The 18,156-nt window shown below is 32.2% G+C and overlaps 1 protein-coding gene across 1 annotated transcript; it reads left to right on the plus strand.

Annotated features, from left to right (window-relative positions):
- Positions 1–10,186: 10,186 nt before the first annotated feature.
- LOC134701753 (uncharacterized) lies at positions 10,187–17,738 on the plus strand. Its single transcript, XM_063562888.1, has 6 exons — positions 10,187–10,567; positions 12,939–13,106; positions 13,852–13,937; positions 14,675–14,766; positions 16,529–16,638; positions 17,424–17,738. The coding sequence occupies exons 1-6, from the start codon at positions 10,187–10,189 to the stop codon at positions 17,736–17,738; spliced, it is 1,152 nt and encodes a 383-aa protein (XP_063418958.1).
- Positions 17,739–18,156: the final 418 nt, after the last annotated feature.

Genomic DNA, 18,156 nt, shown 5'->3' on the forward strand with positions numbered 1-18,156 from the left:
AAAAACCAACTTAATATCTTAAGGTGTGTATAGAAAAAAATCTGTATCACTGTTATTTTCTGGAATTGTCAAGAGATCAGGGGAGGGAGAAGGGCAGAATGATGTGAAAACTTGATCTGTTACTCATTTGAGCAAAAGTTTTAAGAATTGAAGAACCCATGCAGTGTCTCGTCTTCTTTTGCAGGCTAAACGAGGTTGAAATGTCTGGTCTTCTTTACTTATCATTGATATTATGTTGATAGTCCTAAATATAATTAAAGCTTTACTACAATTAACTGTCACATAAACTTAACATTAACCAAGAAAAATAAACATTGTTCAATGAACCATGAAATGAGGTCAATGTCAGATGAACCATGCCCTACAGACATGTACAGCTAACAATTCTTTCATACAACAAATATATTTGTCCTATAGCTTACAGTTTAAGAAAAATTGACCAAAACACAAAAACTTAACTATAACCATTGAACCATGAAAATGAGGTCAAGGTCAGATGACACCATGTCAGACAGACATGTACAGCTAACAATTCTTCCATACAACAAATATATTTGTCCTATAGCTTACAGTTTAAGAAAAATAAACCAAAACACAAAAACTTAACTATAACCAATGAACCATGAAAATGAGGTCAAGGTCAGATGACACCATGTCAGACAGACATGTACAGCTAACAATTCTTCCATACAACAAATATATTTGTCCTATTGCTTAAAGTTTAGGGAAAACAGACCAAAACACAAAAACTTAGCGCTGAGCAATGAACCATGAAAATGAGATAAACTAGAAGCTCCAAAGAGCCTGTGTCGCTCACCTTGGTCTATGTGAATATTAAACAAAGGACGCATTTGAATTCATGACAAGATTATGTTTTGGTGATGGTGATGTGTTTGAACATCTTACTTTACTGAACATTCTAGCTGCTTACAATCATTCTATCTATATTGAACTTGGCCTAAGAGTTTCAGTCGAAAATGTTAGTTAAAATTTACAAATTTTATGAAAATTGTTAAAAATTGACTATAAAGGGCAATAACTCTTTATGGGGTCAATTGACCATTTAGGTCATGTTGACTTATTTTAAGGTCTTACTTTGCTGTACATTGTTGCTCTTTACAGTTTATCTCTATCAATAAAAATATTCAAGATAATAACAAAAAAAGGCAAAATTTCCTTTAAATGACTAATTCAGGGGCAGCAATCTAACAGCACTTTGTCCGATCCATCTGAAAATTTCATGGCAGATAGATCTTACCCTGATAAACAATTTTACTCCTTGTTAGATTTGCTCTAAATGAATTGGTTTTTGAGTTATAAGCCAAAAACTGCATTTTACCCCTATGTTCTATTTTTACACATGGCGGCCATCTAGGTTGGTTGGCGGGGTCAGTACGCCACACAGTTTTTAAACTAGATACCCCAATGATAATTGAGGCCAAGTTTGTTTAAATTTGGCGTGATAGTTTCAGAGGAGAAGATTTTTGTAAAAGATTACCAAGATTTACGAAAAATGGTTAAAAATTGACTATAAAGAGCAATAACTCCTAAAGGGGTCAACTGACCATTTTGGTTATGTTGATTTATTTGTAGATCTTACTTTGCTGGACATTATTGCTGTTTACAGTTTATCTCTATCTATAATAATATTCAAGATAATAACAAAAAAACAGCAAAATTTCCCTAAAATTCCAAATTAAGGGGCAGCAACCCAACAACGGGTTGTCCGATTCATCTGAAAATTTCAGGGCAGTGAGATCTTGACCTGATGAACATATTTACCCCCATGTCAGATTTGCTCTAAGTGGTTCGGTTTTTGAGTTATAAGCCAAAAACTGCATTTTACCCCTATGTTCTATTTTTAGCCGTGGCAGCCATCTTGGTTGGTTGGCGGGGTCACGCCACACAATTTTTAAACTAGATACCCCAATAATGATTATGGCCAAGTTTGGATTAATTTGGCCCAGCAGTTTCAGAGGAGAAGATTTTTGTAAAAGTTAACGACGACGGACGCAGGACGACGGACGACGATGGACGCCGCCGGACGCCGGACGCCAAGTAATGAGAAAAGCTTACTTGGCCCTTCGGGCCAGGTGAGCTAAAAAAGGATGTTTTTTTTTAATCTAATAAATGTTTAAAAAAAACTTAAACTGCAGACTATATGTATATTGTTAAACAGAACAAAAACTGGTCCATTTATAAGATATATACAGGAAAGTTTACTTCTGGATTATAACTATCTTATTTTATTTATTTTTATTTTGTGCCATGGAGTAGTCAGTTTGTTTTCAATCTATGAGTTTGACTGTCCCTCTCAGGTATCTTTCTTCCCTCTTTTATGATCATAAACAAACTTTAACGTCAAAGTTTGGTAGAAATCCAGGATATTTTAAATTCCAACCAGAATGTGCCCATAGTACTTGTATGCCCCATCCACACTATATTTTCGGTGAAAACAGGAGAAATTCTCTAAGGTGGCATTAAAATTAGAAAGGTCATATCATAAGGGACTGTTCAATATTTATCAGATGGATGGGCCGGTGCAAAATGGGGCAGGGCAAGCACTTTTTTGGTGGAAATATTTGGATGGGCGAGAACTTTTTTTTAAATATATAGTGGATGGGCTTGGACTTATTTTATTGTAAAAAAAATTATCGGTGTGTAGGAAAATCCTTTTGCAGGCACAAAAAACATAAATGACAAGGTCTCAACAATAATTTTCAGTTTAGGCCAAATCCAGGTTATAAAAAAAAGCTAAAATTTTCAGTTTTGGCTAAATCCAGATAGTCATCTTTAATTTTTTTCATAACTTTTTCAAGTCAACTGGCATTTTAATAAAACTCTACAATTATTTCATTTATATATTGATCTTACAGAATACCAGTGGTTCTTTGGTAGTGTGTTGAATTGCTGTTATTCTATATGGATTTATTAAATAGGTTAAAAAAAAAGCTAAAATAATAGTCATCTTTAATTTTTTTCAAAACTTTTTCAAATTAACTGGCATTTTCATAAAATTCTACAATTATTTCATTTATATATTGATCTTACAGAACAACAGGTTGTTTGGTAGTTTGTTGTTTTGCTGTCAATCTATAGACAATGATGGATTTAATAGAAAGGTTGAAAAAAGGCTAATAAAATTAACGGTAACAATTTACTTGCACCAGATGCACATTTCGACAATTAACAAGTCTCTTCAGTGATGCTCGTGGCCAAAATATTTGAAATCCCAAGCTTATATAAAAGATGAAGAGCTATAATCCAAAAGGTCCAATAAGTATCCGTGAAAGGAATCAGAGTTTTCAGTTTTCAGTTTAGGCTAAATCCAGATAGTCATCTTTAATTTTTTTTTTAACTTTTTCAAATTAACATGGATTTCCATAAAACTCAATAGCTAAGTTTAATTTTGGACCCTTTGGGCCCCTTATTCTGTTGGGACCAAAACTCCCAAAATCACTACCAATCTTCCTTTTGTGGTCATAAACATTGTGTTTAAATTTCATTGATTTCTATTACCTTAAACTTAAGTTATTGTGCGAAAACCAAGAAAATGCTTTTTTTGGCCCTTTTTAGCCCCTAATTCCTAAACTGTTGGGACCTTAACTCCCAAAATCACTACCAATCTTCCTTTTGTGGTCATAAACATTGTGTTAAAATTTCAAAGATTTCTATTACCTTAAACTTAAGTTATTGTGCGAAAACCAAGAAAATGCTTTTTTTGGCCCTTTTTAGCCCCTAATTCCTAAAATGTTGGGACCAAAACTCCCAAAATCAATACCAACCTTCCTTTAGTGGTCATATACCTTGTGTTAAAATTTCAAAGATTTCTATTCACTTTTACTAAAGTTAGAGTGCGAAAACTAAAAGTATTCGGACGCTGACAACGACAACACCAACGTGATAGCAATATACGACGAAAAAATTTTCAAATTTTGCGGTCGTATAAAAATTGTAAGAGTTCCATGGAAACCTGTGTCTTGCCTTCTTTGTCTTAGTCACGTACATGCTAAACAAAAATAGGGGGGATTTACTTCTGGATATTATCTAATGATCATAAACAGGCTTCTGTCCAAATTTGGTAGAATCAAGGATAGTTTCATTTAGGCAGCAACCATTTGATTTTCTGGGGGGAAGGGGGGCTATGGAATTTTTTTCTGGACAAACTATATATTTTTTGGCGACAAGTCTAAAACAATTTTTTTCTTTCAGTTTTAGCATTACATATAGTGGCAGCTGAGTGTGAAACAAACATTTTTTTTTTCTCAGGGTCAAAAACAAATTATTTTTTTCTCCAAAAACTGGAAACAAACTTTTTTTTCCAAAAAAAAAACTAGCATCCCCCCCCCCCTCCCAAGAAAATCAAATGGTTGCTCAGCCTTAAGAAAGTTATCAGAATTTTAAAAACTTTAACCAAATAGTGAATCTGAGGATTTTTTGCAAAATTGCAGACCTAAAAAGCTTTAAAAAAACCTATCTAGAATAAGGCAGTTGCTATTTGTTCGGCTAGCTGTCAAAAAGAATTATAGACCCCTTGACATAAAGTTATCCATATTTTGAGTGAGAAGTAACGGGGGGGGGGGGGGGGGGGGGCACTTCAAACACTTTTTTTGGTAGGGGTGAGCAGCTGAGACATCACGTACCCCACCCTTTTCATATATTTCGTTTATCAAAAATATATACCTTGCCAAATATTAATGAACAAAAAACAGATCTATTATTTGGATATTTTTCATCTCCTTGTACATTAGAGTTTACAAAAATTTTCTGGTCCCGCTCATTTTACGTTTTTGTTTAGATGTTGCATCTTAACAAAAACGTAAAATGAGCGGGACCAGCAGTCGCAATAATTACACCTTGCTTTCACAGGCGCTTGGGTCTATGATACAGATTTTTTTTTTTATTAAAATATTTAATTTTCTATATTTATAATACATATCTATCACTTCTGTGCATGTCTCACCTGGTTTCGAGTGATTTAAACGACCAAGAGAAAATACCAAATTTTACTATCCATATGGAATTTTCTCTGGGTCGTTTAAATCACACGAAACTAGGTGAGACATGCACAGAAGTGATAGATATGTATTATAAATAAAGAAAATTGAATATTTTAATAAAAAAAAAAAAAAAAAAAAAAAATCTGTATCTGCTTTCACAATAAATTCTTCACTCCTCTAATGAAGAAATTTCAATTTGAAAAGACAATAAATATTGTTTTATCAGATAAATGTAGTAACACTTCAGATAGTATCACTTTTACTGAGTTTACATTAATTAAAAACTGATTTGTCGTTCCCTCTTGAAGGACGCTAACACTATGCTGTGGAATTTCTTCAAATGTTTCATGTATGCAAACCTTTCAATGTTAATTAGGTGGAAATGTCAAAATGATTGGATTTATTGCATCTATTTCTAACCTCAGTTGAAATACCACACTGAATAAATAGAGTTTAATTGGTTTGACAAATAGCTGATGCATTTACAACTGAGGTTTAACCGCACGAACATTTGATTAGTTTCAGATACTTATAATATATATCCAGCAAGTGATAATATCAACCTATTGATAAATATAATCTGAATTTCTCACCCTTTTCATATATCATGAAGCATGAAATAGTGACCTATTCCAGCAGCTCATCCCTTCCAGTCATTACATAGGAAGTGCCCCCCCCCCCCCCCCCTGAGCCCAAATTTCTCTTTTCTTTTTTTCTCCTGATCACATCTTTGTTGTCCCATGCAGTGTATTCATTACCCCACTTTTTATAATCCCATTTCCAACATCCCCACTTCAAGTTTGTAGCCTCAACCCCCACCTTGTATTAAAGGCCTTTCTTAATCAAATAATTTGCATGCGCGTAGCTACGTTTAAGTCAAAAAGCCCGGGCGTACACTTGAATTTTGAAAATAAAAAAAATAATCGACATAGAATAAGAAAAACTGGTCAAAAGCACATCAGCCTTGTGCTTCTTTTTTCAATGGATTGAAATTTTGAATAAAAGGGGCTACATTTTCTCAAATAGATCATTTAATATATTTGTTCGAATCTTTTGTAAAAGTCTAAATCTACTATGAATTCTACGTACTTTTCTTATATTCAAAGCAATTCACTATCTGCTCAGATTTTAAATTCTGTTTGTATTTTTGTCGACCCTGTGATTTATGTCCCAAAAGAGAGACAAAGCGGCGTCAATATTTAGATTGCAATTATATCTTCAATTTTCCTGCATTTTAAGGACAAAATGTATTTCTTTCTGCAATTAATAAGTGGTCGCAGTTTGGGCTTACATTTAGTTATTTCTCAATTACAATAACTACTTGTCCAACCTTCATCGAATTTTATGAAAATGCCAAAGAAACTTTTTCTATGACTAATGTCTAAAGCTAAAATTTGGAAAGCATTTGTTTTCGTTCATTTTTCCGTTCTTTTCTGATAGACAGATAGCCGGACTTTTCTTTACGCAATTAATTGTTTTACATGCTCTATTTATAAACCTTCATAGATCGTCGTGAAATATTCCAGATCAAGAAAAAAATATCAAAAGAAAATTTAAGATTTTTTTTTAAATCCCTTTAAGGGAACGATATATTTTGATTCACTTTTTGTGGGAAGAAATCCTAGATGTTCCATAATTTTTCATATTGCACCTCTTAGTGTTCATTAAAAGGTGCTTTTGTCGATTGTATGCTCACTCACTGCACCCTTTAAACTTATTTAAAATAAAACCAATGACCATTAGGCTAGCTTCCAGGTTAACACGATGATTATAAAGTTAACATATTACAAAATTTAACCAAAAACAAATAAACCATTTACATTCAAAAGTATGTTGCTACCAATGATTTTATACCGACAGGAATCATTACGGTATCTGGTATCTCATTCTCATAGCTTTCGCGGGCGTCGTCCCTTTCGAACCCACTACCAGCAGGTGCTTTATCATTGAGCGGTTGGGAACCCTCATAACCCTCGCCAAGGTTCGGGCGTACACGTAAAAATTACCCAGCTACGCCACTGATTTGGTGAAACTAGTTTTCCGATCAATTATCTTTTATTTCCCATTTTCCTTGTGGTTTTAATTTGTTTGAGTTCCTTTTATAAGATAATATCATTCTTGGAAGTTCATAATATCATGTTCCATTGTCATTCAAATTCTACTAACTGCAAAATTTATCACAAATATTGATATCACCGTTTTCAGTCATGATCCTAAACATGCTAAAATTGAAAATCAGTGATCAGGTTATGGCGACCCCTAACAAAGGCGGATCCAGGGGGCCTGGGGGGCCCAGCCCCCCCCTTCCTTGGGAAAATTTTTATTGATTATATAGGGAGTCATTGAAGCATGACTGAAGCGGGCCCCATCTTAGGTCAGTCAAAGGGCCCCCCCTTCGGAAAAGTTCTGGATCCGCCACTGCCTAACTGAAGATAGTATTAAACAAACTTTAAAACGCACATTATATGACATGTGTATTACAATGGCCAGACAAATAGCCCTGGCATTATTCAAATAGCAACACTGTATATATCTTATTGACCTTTGAATACAAATATTGTTTAATAAGTTTTTATATGGGAAATTTGTATATTTTTGGCCAGATTTAAAAATCATCAAAAATTTAGGGCCATTTTATCCCTTCTCCTTTCGTAACTCATAATTTAACGGTTCTTAGTAGGTCCTTTAATGAATATATACTTACAGTGTTAATATGCTGCTATATACTGCTGCATTATACATGTACATGTATGTATACTGTTATCACAATCAACTTTTAGTCATGTTAGTGAGTGTCTGGAAAGAAAACAATATACATGATAATCATGATAATATTTAAATATATTTAAAAAAACTTTAAGAATAATTTTTCATTTAAAAAAATATAGAAAACTGCATGCATAATTAAGAAAGGTACCATTTGATTTGTAAAAGCTACAGGCTATGATGAAAAAAAAATCCTGCATCTTTTTAACTGATGTCATGCCTTTTTCATATTTCACTCTATTCTGTTATGCCCCTTTTTATTTATTAGTTTCTTTATTACTTTATCTTGAATATTTTATCCCCCCCCTTTTATAAATCCAATTAAGTTGAGACTGACAAAAATAAGCTTTTAGTATACAAAGGCAGATTTAGAAGGGGGCTAGGGCACCAGGGAAAAATCAGTTGATTATACATGTATATAGGGGATTACTGAAGCATGATCGGAGTGAGCCCCCTCTTAAGCTCAGCTATAAAACCCCACAAATTTCTGGATCTGCCACTGGTATATATATATCAAATTTACAGATCTAACATTGTTGGGTTGATGTTTAGACGAGTTATATATAAATAGATCTAACATTGTTGGGTTGATGTTTAGACGAGTTGTATATACATTATGTACACAGCCATGTATCACCATCATTGATGGCGATCCGATGGATACATCTGTTGTAGGGTTGTCACTGACTCAGACGTACTTATGAATATAATTATTTTCTGTGACTGTATCTTACATTAATTTGTAGGATCCTTTACTATATGATAATTTAGCTGATTTGTAACAATAACATCTTCATGCCTTATATATCATGTACTGTAGTACGCCGCTAGATTAACACTGACGTGGAAAGGTAACACATGGCCAGCGAAAGCTCTTTTTTTGAGAGCCCAGGTGGTCGTGTGGTCTAGCGGGACGGCTGCAGTGCAGGCGATTTAGTGTCACGATATCACAGTAGCATAGGTTCGAATCCCGGCGAGGGAAGAACCAAACATTTGTGAAAGCAAATTTACAGATCAAACATTGTTGGGTTGATGTTTAGACGAGTTATGTATATATATATATATATATGTTGTGTAAAAATTGTAATGTTGTAGTAGTACACATTATAAGGTGTACACAGTACTTTTTTGTTTAAGTTCTCAGTTTTTTGTTTTTTTTGGTGAATGTTTTTACATACATTTAACATAAGAGATAAAATAAGCACACTCAGTATAGATGTCTTTGATTTAGCTTTAATATCACTTAATTACATGCTACAGTCTAGAAATATAATAGATACAAAGTTTAAATAAAAACGCTTAAATATATTTTGTGGACATTACAATTTGGTTTAAGTTAAAAAAATAAATATATACATTGTATTTATACAATTTAAATTTATAAGATCAGATATCCTTTATAAATGTACATGTTACAAAATGTATGTATAATGGTTAGTTTATAATAATTTAATGAAGCTATTACAATGTAATTGCTCTTAATTCAAAAAATTTCTGAAAGAGCTTTTAGAGAATCACCAAATTTTTACAAAATAAATCAAAGGTTCTGAAGGAACTGGCCATGTTATACTCACATGATCAACACAACATTTGAAATTATGACCATTTTAATCTAATTTATATTGGGTTTAATATAGAAAAGGAGCTAGACTATTTTATTTAATGCAAACATTTATAGGAATTATATACATAGCCAATAGGGCATTTAGAAAAAGACAAGGATTTCATACATTAAATATTGTAGCTTAAGAAGTCCTGCACTATCGACATGACTAACTACAAAATGTAAGATTGAACATCTGATCTTAAAACAAATTTTCTTTTTTTTCATTGTTTAAATGAAGTCTGGCAGTTTTCTAAAGTTGTTCTATTACTGTTCAGCAGTTCAGTGCCTGTGTAACTTGATATGCATGTGCTAGCAGATATATATTTTTGTTTGACTCCAACCAACGATTGTAATTGCAGTATGAATGATTTTTACTAATGACATATCAAAGTGCTAGATTTGATCTATTCTACATTAATTTTGTGAAGATTTTTTGTCTATAATATTAATATTTTGCCATTGAACATGATGAATACAGCTGAACAATTTCTGGTTAGACAGTTCTATTAAAGAATGAAGGATGTGCTAGTCATGACTCCTCCCTTTGCATCAAAATTGCAGCTATAGCAAAAAAAGTATAATTTACTAAGCTTTAAAGCTTTAAATTTCACATTTAGCTTTCATTGGACACATATTTTGATTATATTTATACAGCCCTCCCTTAATTATAAAGATTAACTACATGTATCAGTGGACCATACATGATATTTAAGAGATTGAATTTTAGTTCAGAACCATAATTCGAGAAATTCTCCCTAAAACACAGTTGTAACAAAAATTTGTACCTGTTTATTATTTGCATCACTGTCTTGATATGTCGTCTGGAAGCTTTGCTAGTCTTTCAAGTTCTGAAGATGATGATATTCCTCATAGTAAAATCATTAATACCAGTACTTCCAGTTTCCATCTCCAAATGGAGAACTCAGACTCGGGGTCGGATGACGGTTCGAAAACAGTGGGTACATCTATACAAGAAAAGGGTCCTTCTGAAAGTCCTCTCCGAAAGAAGCAAAGGAATGCTGTGTTGGCGCCTCTAGATTTGTCAGCCCCTTCAGAACAGTTTATGCCTGGAGCATGCGGTGGACCAGCAGATATGGACACACCAATTTCGATTCGACGAAGATTAACTTCAACACCTAACGCCTTTCACACCAGCGCTGCACACAATAATGTCAACATTGAGTCAGTTAATGAGGTAAAATTAAGTTAAATTACTTGTCACTATTTTGGATAGTTCTGACTTCTGTATACAATTTGTGTAACTCAATTACTGTTCATAATGCATGTTTATATATCACTGTACATGACCGTATGTTATACAAGTTATTAGGTTGAGTAAAGTTTGAACTTTCCATTTAGTCAATAATTTGAGAAAAACCTATGCAGGTGCATTCTCATGTGTGAAAGAGTCCAGGTAACTCACTCAGCTTGATTTATTATGAAAAATGATGTATCTTTATAAATGTATCTGGCCATGTCCCGCGGTTTTTTGCAATGTTGTTGTAATAACAGTGTAAGTTAAGACCCAAAAGTAGACAAGAAAAACACTTTATTATTTATTTCATCAATTTCTAAAGATAACATTTCTCTCATTTATTCCATAAATCCATTATAATTATATAAGTTATATCATATGTATCATCTTAATTTATCAAAAAGGATACATTATCTTATTGGGCTGACAAATGATATCTTAAATACTGGTATTTAGTTTGATTTTTTATCTCTCGGTTGCCTCGCGGTTTTTCCATACAGCACAGTTCATATTGTCATTGCGGGATTTTCAAATCCGCAAAGAAGTAATTTTCATCAACACTGACACTGTCAATACAACAGTCACTTCAAGTTCAACATAAGTCTGATTATCGATTTGGTGACCGTATTACTTATAATGTTCTAGACATAACACAATCATTTATCTTTTGAAGCTCATTCTGACATTCAATGATTTATGCCCAATTTTCTCCACAAAACCTAGTGTAGTGAACTGGTGGTATTGGGATCGTTCGCCCTAAAAACATGTTCGCCCTGGGTACGTTCGCCCTGAGTTCGTTCGCCCAGTGAGTCCGTTCGCCCTACTAAAAATATTGATATTTAGGGCATTGAAGTTGAAAAAACTTTATATTCAGATATCATGAAACGGATTTACAAGTTCATTATTATACTCGGAGATAGTCCTAGTCTCAGTTATACTGCATACATTCATGATTGACAGAATACAATTATTTTGTTAACAAATATCAATAAAGAGAATTACATTGTACATACCAATTCTACTCTGTAAATCAAAGAGAAAATGATAAAATGATTGCTGCAATATAAATATTCTGTCAATTTGTTAACAAACTTTAACATATTTTGTTCAAATACTTAAAATTATGCGACTGGAAAACAAATAGAAAAAAATAAAAATCTGGGCGAACAGGTATCAGGGCGAACACGTAGTATGGCGAACGTGAATATGGGCGAACGGACCCGGATTCTGAAAAGGTGATGGCTAGTCCAAATAATAATCAGATTATGACTTTTGGCAAGGTTATTTTAATTTATTTCTGGGACACCTTCCTAACACAAAACCTATCAAAGGAGTACGTATTGACACTTTTGGTATTTAGCTGTATTTTGCCTCCGAATGACCTAACATCACCTCTGACGTCAAGCAACAATCACTTTTTAGTTGTGACGTCATATGTTTTGAATTATGAAGTCAAAGTTTACGGGAACCTGTGTGATGTTATGTAATGGCGGACAAATTTGCATAAAAGTGTAAATACGTCTATTACAGAGGGTGATAAAGGGTTATTTTCGTGCAACATGTTTTGCCATTTTTATTTCACGTGCATTCGTGAAAAGGGTTCGTTATTCACTGTATTTTGTGAAATGGTGTTAAACAGGGGAGGACGTGGCGTGCAAACTCACTTGTTTTCTGTGGGAAACGGGTCTTGAGCAAATACTAACTAGTCCAAATGATTATGCTGTCTAGGAAGGCTATATTTAACTGTTTAAATTTCGCTTTGACACTTGTGGATGTAAGTTGTCAAAAGAAAAAAAAATATAATAGCCTTTCACGAAGTCATAAGGATTTGGACTAGAGCAAAAACATGTTTGAGTAAGTCTGTAATCAACTTTAGAAACAATTAGCTAGTCTACCATGTCTACAGTACATTGCATTATTGAGTATAAACTTAAAGACTTTAAAGTCTGGAAGTGTATGCAGATGCTGATATTAAAATATTAGCCACTTTAGCACTCTGTCAAATTGGCACTCAAAATTAATGCTCACAAACATGTTTTTTGATAATATTTTGCCAGTGCCTGCAACATTGTCACTGCGTCTGCATTTCAATTAATTACAATGTATTCTGTAAGAATATGTCCCAAGTTTAGAACATGCAGCTCAGTACAAATGTAGTTGTACTACCATACATTTTGCCATACATATACATTTTGTATATTAACAGTAAATCAAAGTTAAAAAGGTATTGATTTGACAGAATTTTAGACTACTATATACATGTAATGTATATTTACAATCTCTCAAAAAGATATATTTATTTATAATTTAGCTAATGAAGAGAATGATGGATGCTCAAACTGAGATTTTGATGAAGACATTGACAGATCAAGGGGAAAAAATTGAAGAATTACATCACTTGTTACAGAGGATAGATTTACATGCAGGAGCTCAGAAAAAAGGAAAAATAAGAGCTGTCCATGTTCCTGCTCATATTAAGGTACAGTGCAATGTATATATACAGCTATACATGTGTATCATGTGTATACACTTATATATTTATTAAAATAAATATCTTGTCTACATTTTCTGATTTCATAATTAGAAAATCTATCAAATGATATACTTTACATGTAAGTCATGCAATTCACTTAGAGAGTGAGACATGCCATTGATAGAACATTGATTTAGGAACATACATGTACATGACGTATATATATAAAAAAATGTATGTCTTTTTGTTTTATCAGCTTATAATATAATAATAATACTTGCTTATTAAAAAGAATATTACCAACGAGACAACTCTCCGAAAGAGACCAAATGACACAGAAATTAACTATAAGTAACTGTTTTTACATCTAGTAAAGCCCATACCCCATAGTCAGCCTGCTTTAATAAAATCTGCAAATATACCATGTATACCTTATACATATTATATATGTAAGTTCAAGTGTCAGGGTAAATTTATACATGCAATCATAAAGTTTCAAATAGCCAAGCAGTGAACTGTGCAAAGTATATATTTCAAGTATTAGGAATCATGGACCCCCTGTCCAATCTTCCCTTTGCATAGACCCAATTTTACAAATATATGTGCAATGTTCCTGGTGTAGACCAGTTTGAAAACATATAAATTCCTCATACATGTATATGATCTCCTGTCAGTACACATTTATTCAATCAAAACAGTCGTGATAGTTAATAAATGATAGTTGATAAACCTTTTTTGTTTTATTTTGCAGCAAGCTGTTCGTGATGCTTACAGGCATAGCACTACAGAAAAAAATTTAATCTGGACATGTAAAACAGCAGCTGGTTCTATTTTGAAGTAAGACATAAAGTAATAGTAATTACATGAATTTGACATGACTGGGCTGAGTCTTAGGATAATGATACTGGATGAAATATCTTTGTATTTTAATTTTATGGAAAATAATGTAATTATAAGTAGACCCCTGTCAAAATGTAATATTTAAGGAGATGCAGTGTGATTGGTAATGAGAAAACTAAAAAATAGAGTTCTCATGAAGTGAATTTTACTATCAATAGGTTACCATTCATCACATCTTAAACCTTGAGCAAAACCCATGCCATATAGTAAGCTACTTTTTATCAAAATGTGAAGCAGTGTACTGATTTATATGAGAAAGAAATTAACGAAAACAAAGGAGTAGGTCCGGTAAGGCTTGTTTCCCTATAAAAACCATTTATTGGTTTAAACTTGTATTTCCTCACACTATTAGTTTTAGTTTAAACATATATATTCATCATCAATACAAATATATCATCATACACAATACACAATAATAATAGGATTCAGAAACAAGCTACATGTGTATATAGCTGATATTAATCCCTTTCCTTGAAATACCAACTCCAGGTAACTAAATTACATAAATATAGCATGCAGTGTTACAATGATATGGAACAAGAATGAATAAGTAACTATTTAACTGAAAAAGAAAGAAGGAAAAAAAACCTTAATTTTAAAATATTCAAACCATTAGTGTTTTCTTAATATGCAATTACTTGGCCAATATATATTAACTTTTTAGCTTCTTCTAGGTATTCTGCAGAGGTAAATAAAGAGATGTCTGAGGCTATATGTCTTTATGTCAAAGGACAATTTTCAACAACAGAAGAAGGTGTTATTAAGAGTAAGTACATGTTTTTTTTACAATAGTAATGCAAATTTACTATGATATCTACATGTATATGGTACATTTAAAATAATTTATGCCCTTGCTGCTAGTTGAGAAGCATAAAAGTATAACCCTGTCACTAAGCTACAATAGAATTTAGTTTTAATCAAATGGTATGAAGATTTACACAAAAATTGTTACTACAAAACAGTTCAGGTTCTAATTTAAATGGAATTCCTTTCTATTTTCTCCAGGTATTCCCTCTTTACATATATGCAAGTGGAAAGGGGAGCATCTTTGTCACATTCTTTTTGTCGAGCCTTTGACTTTAGTCGAAAAAGCAAGACTAAGCGATCCTACATTCTGACGGCGGCGTCTACAAATATTCACTCTGTCATGTCTGTGGTTAAAGTTTTTGAAATTTTAATCACTTTCTTAAACTATACTGGATTTCTACCAACATGACCAAACTTGGACAGAAGCTTGTTTATGATCATAAGATAGTATCCAGAACTAAATTTTGTAAAAATAAAATACCTTTTATCTGTATTTTACTTATAAATGGACTTTTTTTTCTGCTGGAAATATTAAATTCACTCTGTGGTTTAAAGTTCATGAAGTTTTTAAAATTTTAATAACTTTCTTATGCTATCAAGAATTTGTTCCAAACTTGAACAGAAGCTTGTATCTAGAAGGAAATTTAACAACATTTTGTATCTAAAAACAGTGTTTATTTGTATTTTACTTATAAATGGACTTAATTTTATTTAAGTTAACATTACATACAGTCTGTAGTTGAAGTTTTTAAAACATTAATCACATTCATAAACTATCCTATATTTTTACCAAACTTGGACAGAACTTTTTACAATCAAAAGATAGTATCTAGAGGAATATTTAGGAGCCTGTGGTTTACAGCAAAAGTAGGCCAAACACTGGGTTTTGCGGAACCCTTACGATTTTTTTATTTGGAATTTGAATATGTTAATCATTCAAGCACTTTAATTTTTATATGAGATCCATTCTTTGACATCTGGTAATTTTAATGCACTTTAGTCAAACGATTGAAAACTTCATTGATGTTATAGAGACCAAAGATAATTGCAGGAAAAAACAACAGAAAAATAATTCAAAACAATTTTATATTTGAATGAACTAGACAATCAAACAATGAATGACCTATTTTCTGTTTGAAAATTTGCACATTGAATTTATATTGATTTGCTATTGATTAATAGATTAATTACTAAATAGATAGATAAAATTAGATTAAAAGGGCAGTAATTCAGTTTCAGTTAAACAGCTGATTGGGCTAATTACAAATACATCTTATAAGTCAAAAGAAAACAAAATGGGAGTACTTAATATTGTCATTAATATTGAAATTGAATAAGACAAAAAAAAAAACTCAATAATAAGCCATGGAGGAAAATGGTGATGCTGCCTAATTTTTATACCCCTCCTATAGGAAAATTTTGAAAATATATGTCCCATCAAGTAAATGTCTTTTCTTCCAAGACACGCCACCTAGAGGAAAGGTTCTGTAGTAATACCTGTCACTGAAATGGCTGTCATTTAATGTAATTTACACCGGCATCAAACACCAAAATAAACTGAGTGTGACTAGTCCCACAATCTTTAATTTCACATTCAAATTTTAAAACCCCTCCCCCAACAGAATAAAAAAAAATGGTAGCCTTCCACCCTCAGGTGGGAAATTTAAATGGAATAGTCCTATATAGTAATTACTGACTTGTACATTATATTCACTTTCCAGCTGGTATTGAGACATATTTCAATACCATAAAACAAAGGAGACAAATGGAGGAGGATGGAAAAAAGGCCTCACACAACAGAAAAATGGTTTTGTATGGGAGAAAGAACAGGGTAAGTACAAAACATAGTAACAATTGAGGAAAAAAAACTGTAGAATGATAAACAAGCTTATCTATCCTGTCCTATCAGTCTATTGTGTTGACTTCACAATGCATTTTATTCAAACCATCTTATTTTAAAAAATTGCACTTTCTTTATTAGATTTGACAGATGTTTAAGTCAACATGTTGAAGTTACCATTGAAATGAAATGCTTTTTTTCATAATGATATATAATGGAATATTTATGCTCAGCATGCTTTACACTTTTGTTTCAAGTGTTTCCATTCATGAAGCTCCAAAGCTTATGTGATTTGTAAAATAAGTAGAAACAAGAGTTTTTATTGTTTTTTTCCCGTGAAAAGATCTTTTTATTTTGCGTTTTTATCCTTTCATCTGTTTCACTTCAGGTAAAAGTTTTGGTTCAAGTTGTTGGCCAAGATAGTTTTTAATAAAGTCCAATCAACTTTAAAATTAATACACATGTGGTCTATGTTATTATATTATATTAAATTTAATGCCAAATTTCATGGTCCACTGAAAATAGAAAATCATTATGGGAGCAGAGTATAAATGTACTATGAACGTGCAGCTTAATTTCATGTTTAGTCACAAATCCTTTTTTTTTTTTTTTAAATATTAATTATTCCACAGGATATTTATTGGTCATTCTATAGAATATCTTGTTTTCAACTTATGATTATGACTTAAGTTAGAATTACTGCATGCAGAAAAGATCCCTTTTGTCTAATAGATATAACTAGTCAATTTAAATCAAATTAAACATTTTCATTACAGAAGCTTCAAAATAGAGTTAAGGCCCTTGAAGCAAAGAAACTACCAGTGCCTGAAGAGGAAAAACTAATGAAGGCCATAAAAATTGATTTCATGTCGAGTGAGGACAGTGATTCTGAAGATGAAACGCGCCTTATTACAAGACCTCTGCCATGGCTGTCGAAAGATTTTAAATCTTACATGGATAAACTTGACAGTAAATACCAGAGACAGCTCAATGCACAAGGCAAAAAGTTGAGATCTAAGAGAGTTGTTGGCAGGCCATCAGAGAGGCCTTGTCCCAATAAGTCCCAAGACCTGTCATGGGTTTTTGCTTAAGGGCATAACCTACATATTTTTTTGATTATTTTTCTTTTGTTTTTTCTGTTTAATTAAATGCTGAATGATAATTTGAGTGTCTCTGGTATTTGCTGTCTTAGATTTTCCATCTAAGATTTCACCACATTATTTATATATTTTGGTCAATGGGAGATAACTTTGTATATTTAACAGTTTACCAATTGTTATCTCTTTTTAACATGTTTGAAAATTAATGAACAATTAATCTTAAAAGAAATATTATTTTCACTCAATTGTCCAAGTACATTTAATATTTGATAGTCATGTGCATGAAATTTCATAATTTAGTTGATAAAAAATATTTGTGTGCTATTTAATTCAATTATACATATTATAAAATGTCTTTTTTTACTTTTATCATATGTATTCATTTGGGGTGAGATCCTATAAAATTTAA

This window comes from Mytilus trossulus, unplaced genomic scaffold (genome assembly GCF_036588685.1).
Source record: "Mytilus trossulus isolate FHL-02 unplaced genomic scaffold, PNRI_Mtr1.1.1.hap1 h1tg000265l__unscaffolded, whole genome shotgun sequence".
Lineage (NCBI taxonomy): Eukaryota > Metazoa > Mollusca > Bivalvia > Mytilida > Mytilidae > Mytilus > Mytilus trossulus.

Excerpts from the sequence above, each read along its gene's own strand:
- LOC134701753 (XM_063562888.1), top strand. The coding sequence starts at position 10,187 with ATGTCGTCTGGAAGCTTTGCTAGTCTTTCAAGTTCTGAAGATGATGAT. Across the intron at positions 10,568-12,938 it reads ACATTGAGTCAGTTAATGAG|CTAATGAAGAGAATGATGGA; the intron begins GTAAAATTAAGT and ends TTTATAATTTAG. Across the intron at positions 16,639-17,423 it reads TGTATGGGAGAAAGAACAGG|AAGCTTCAAAATAGAGTTAA; the intron begins GTAAGTACAAAA and ends TTTTCATTACAG.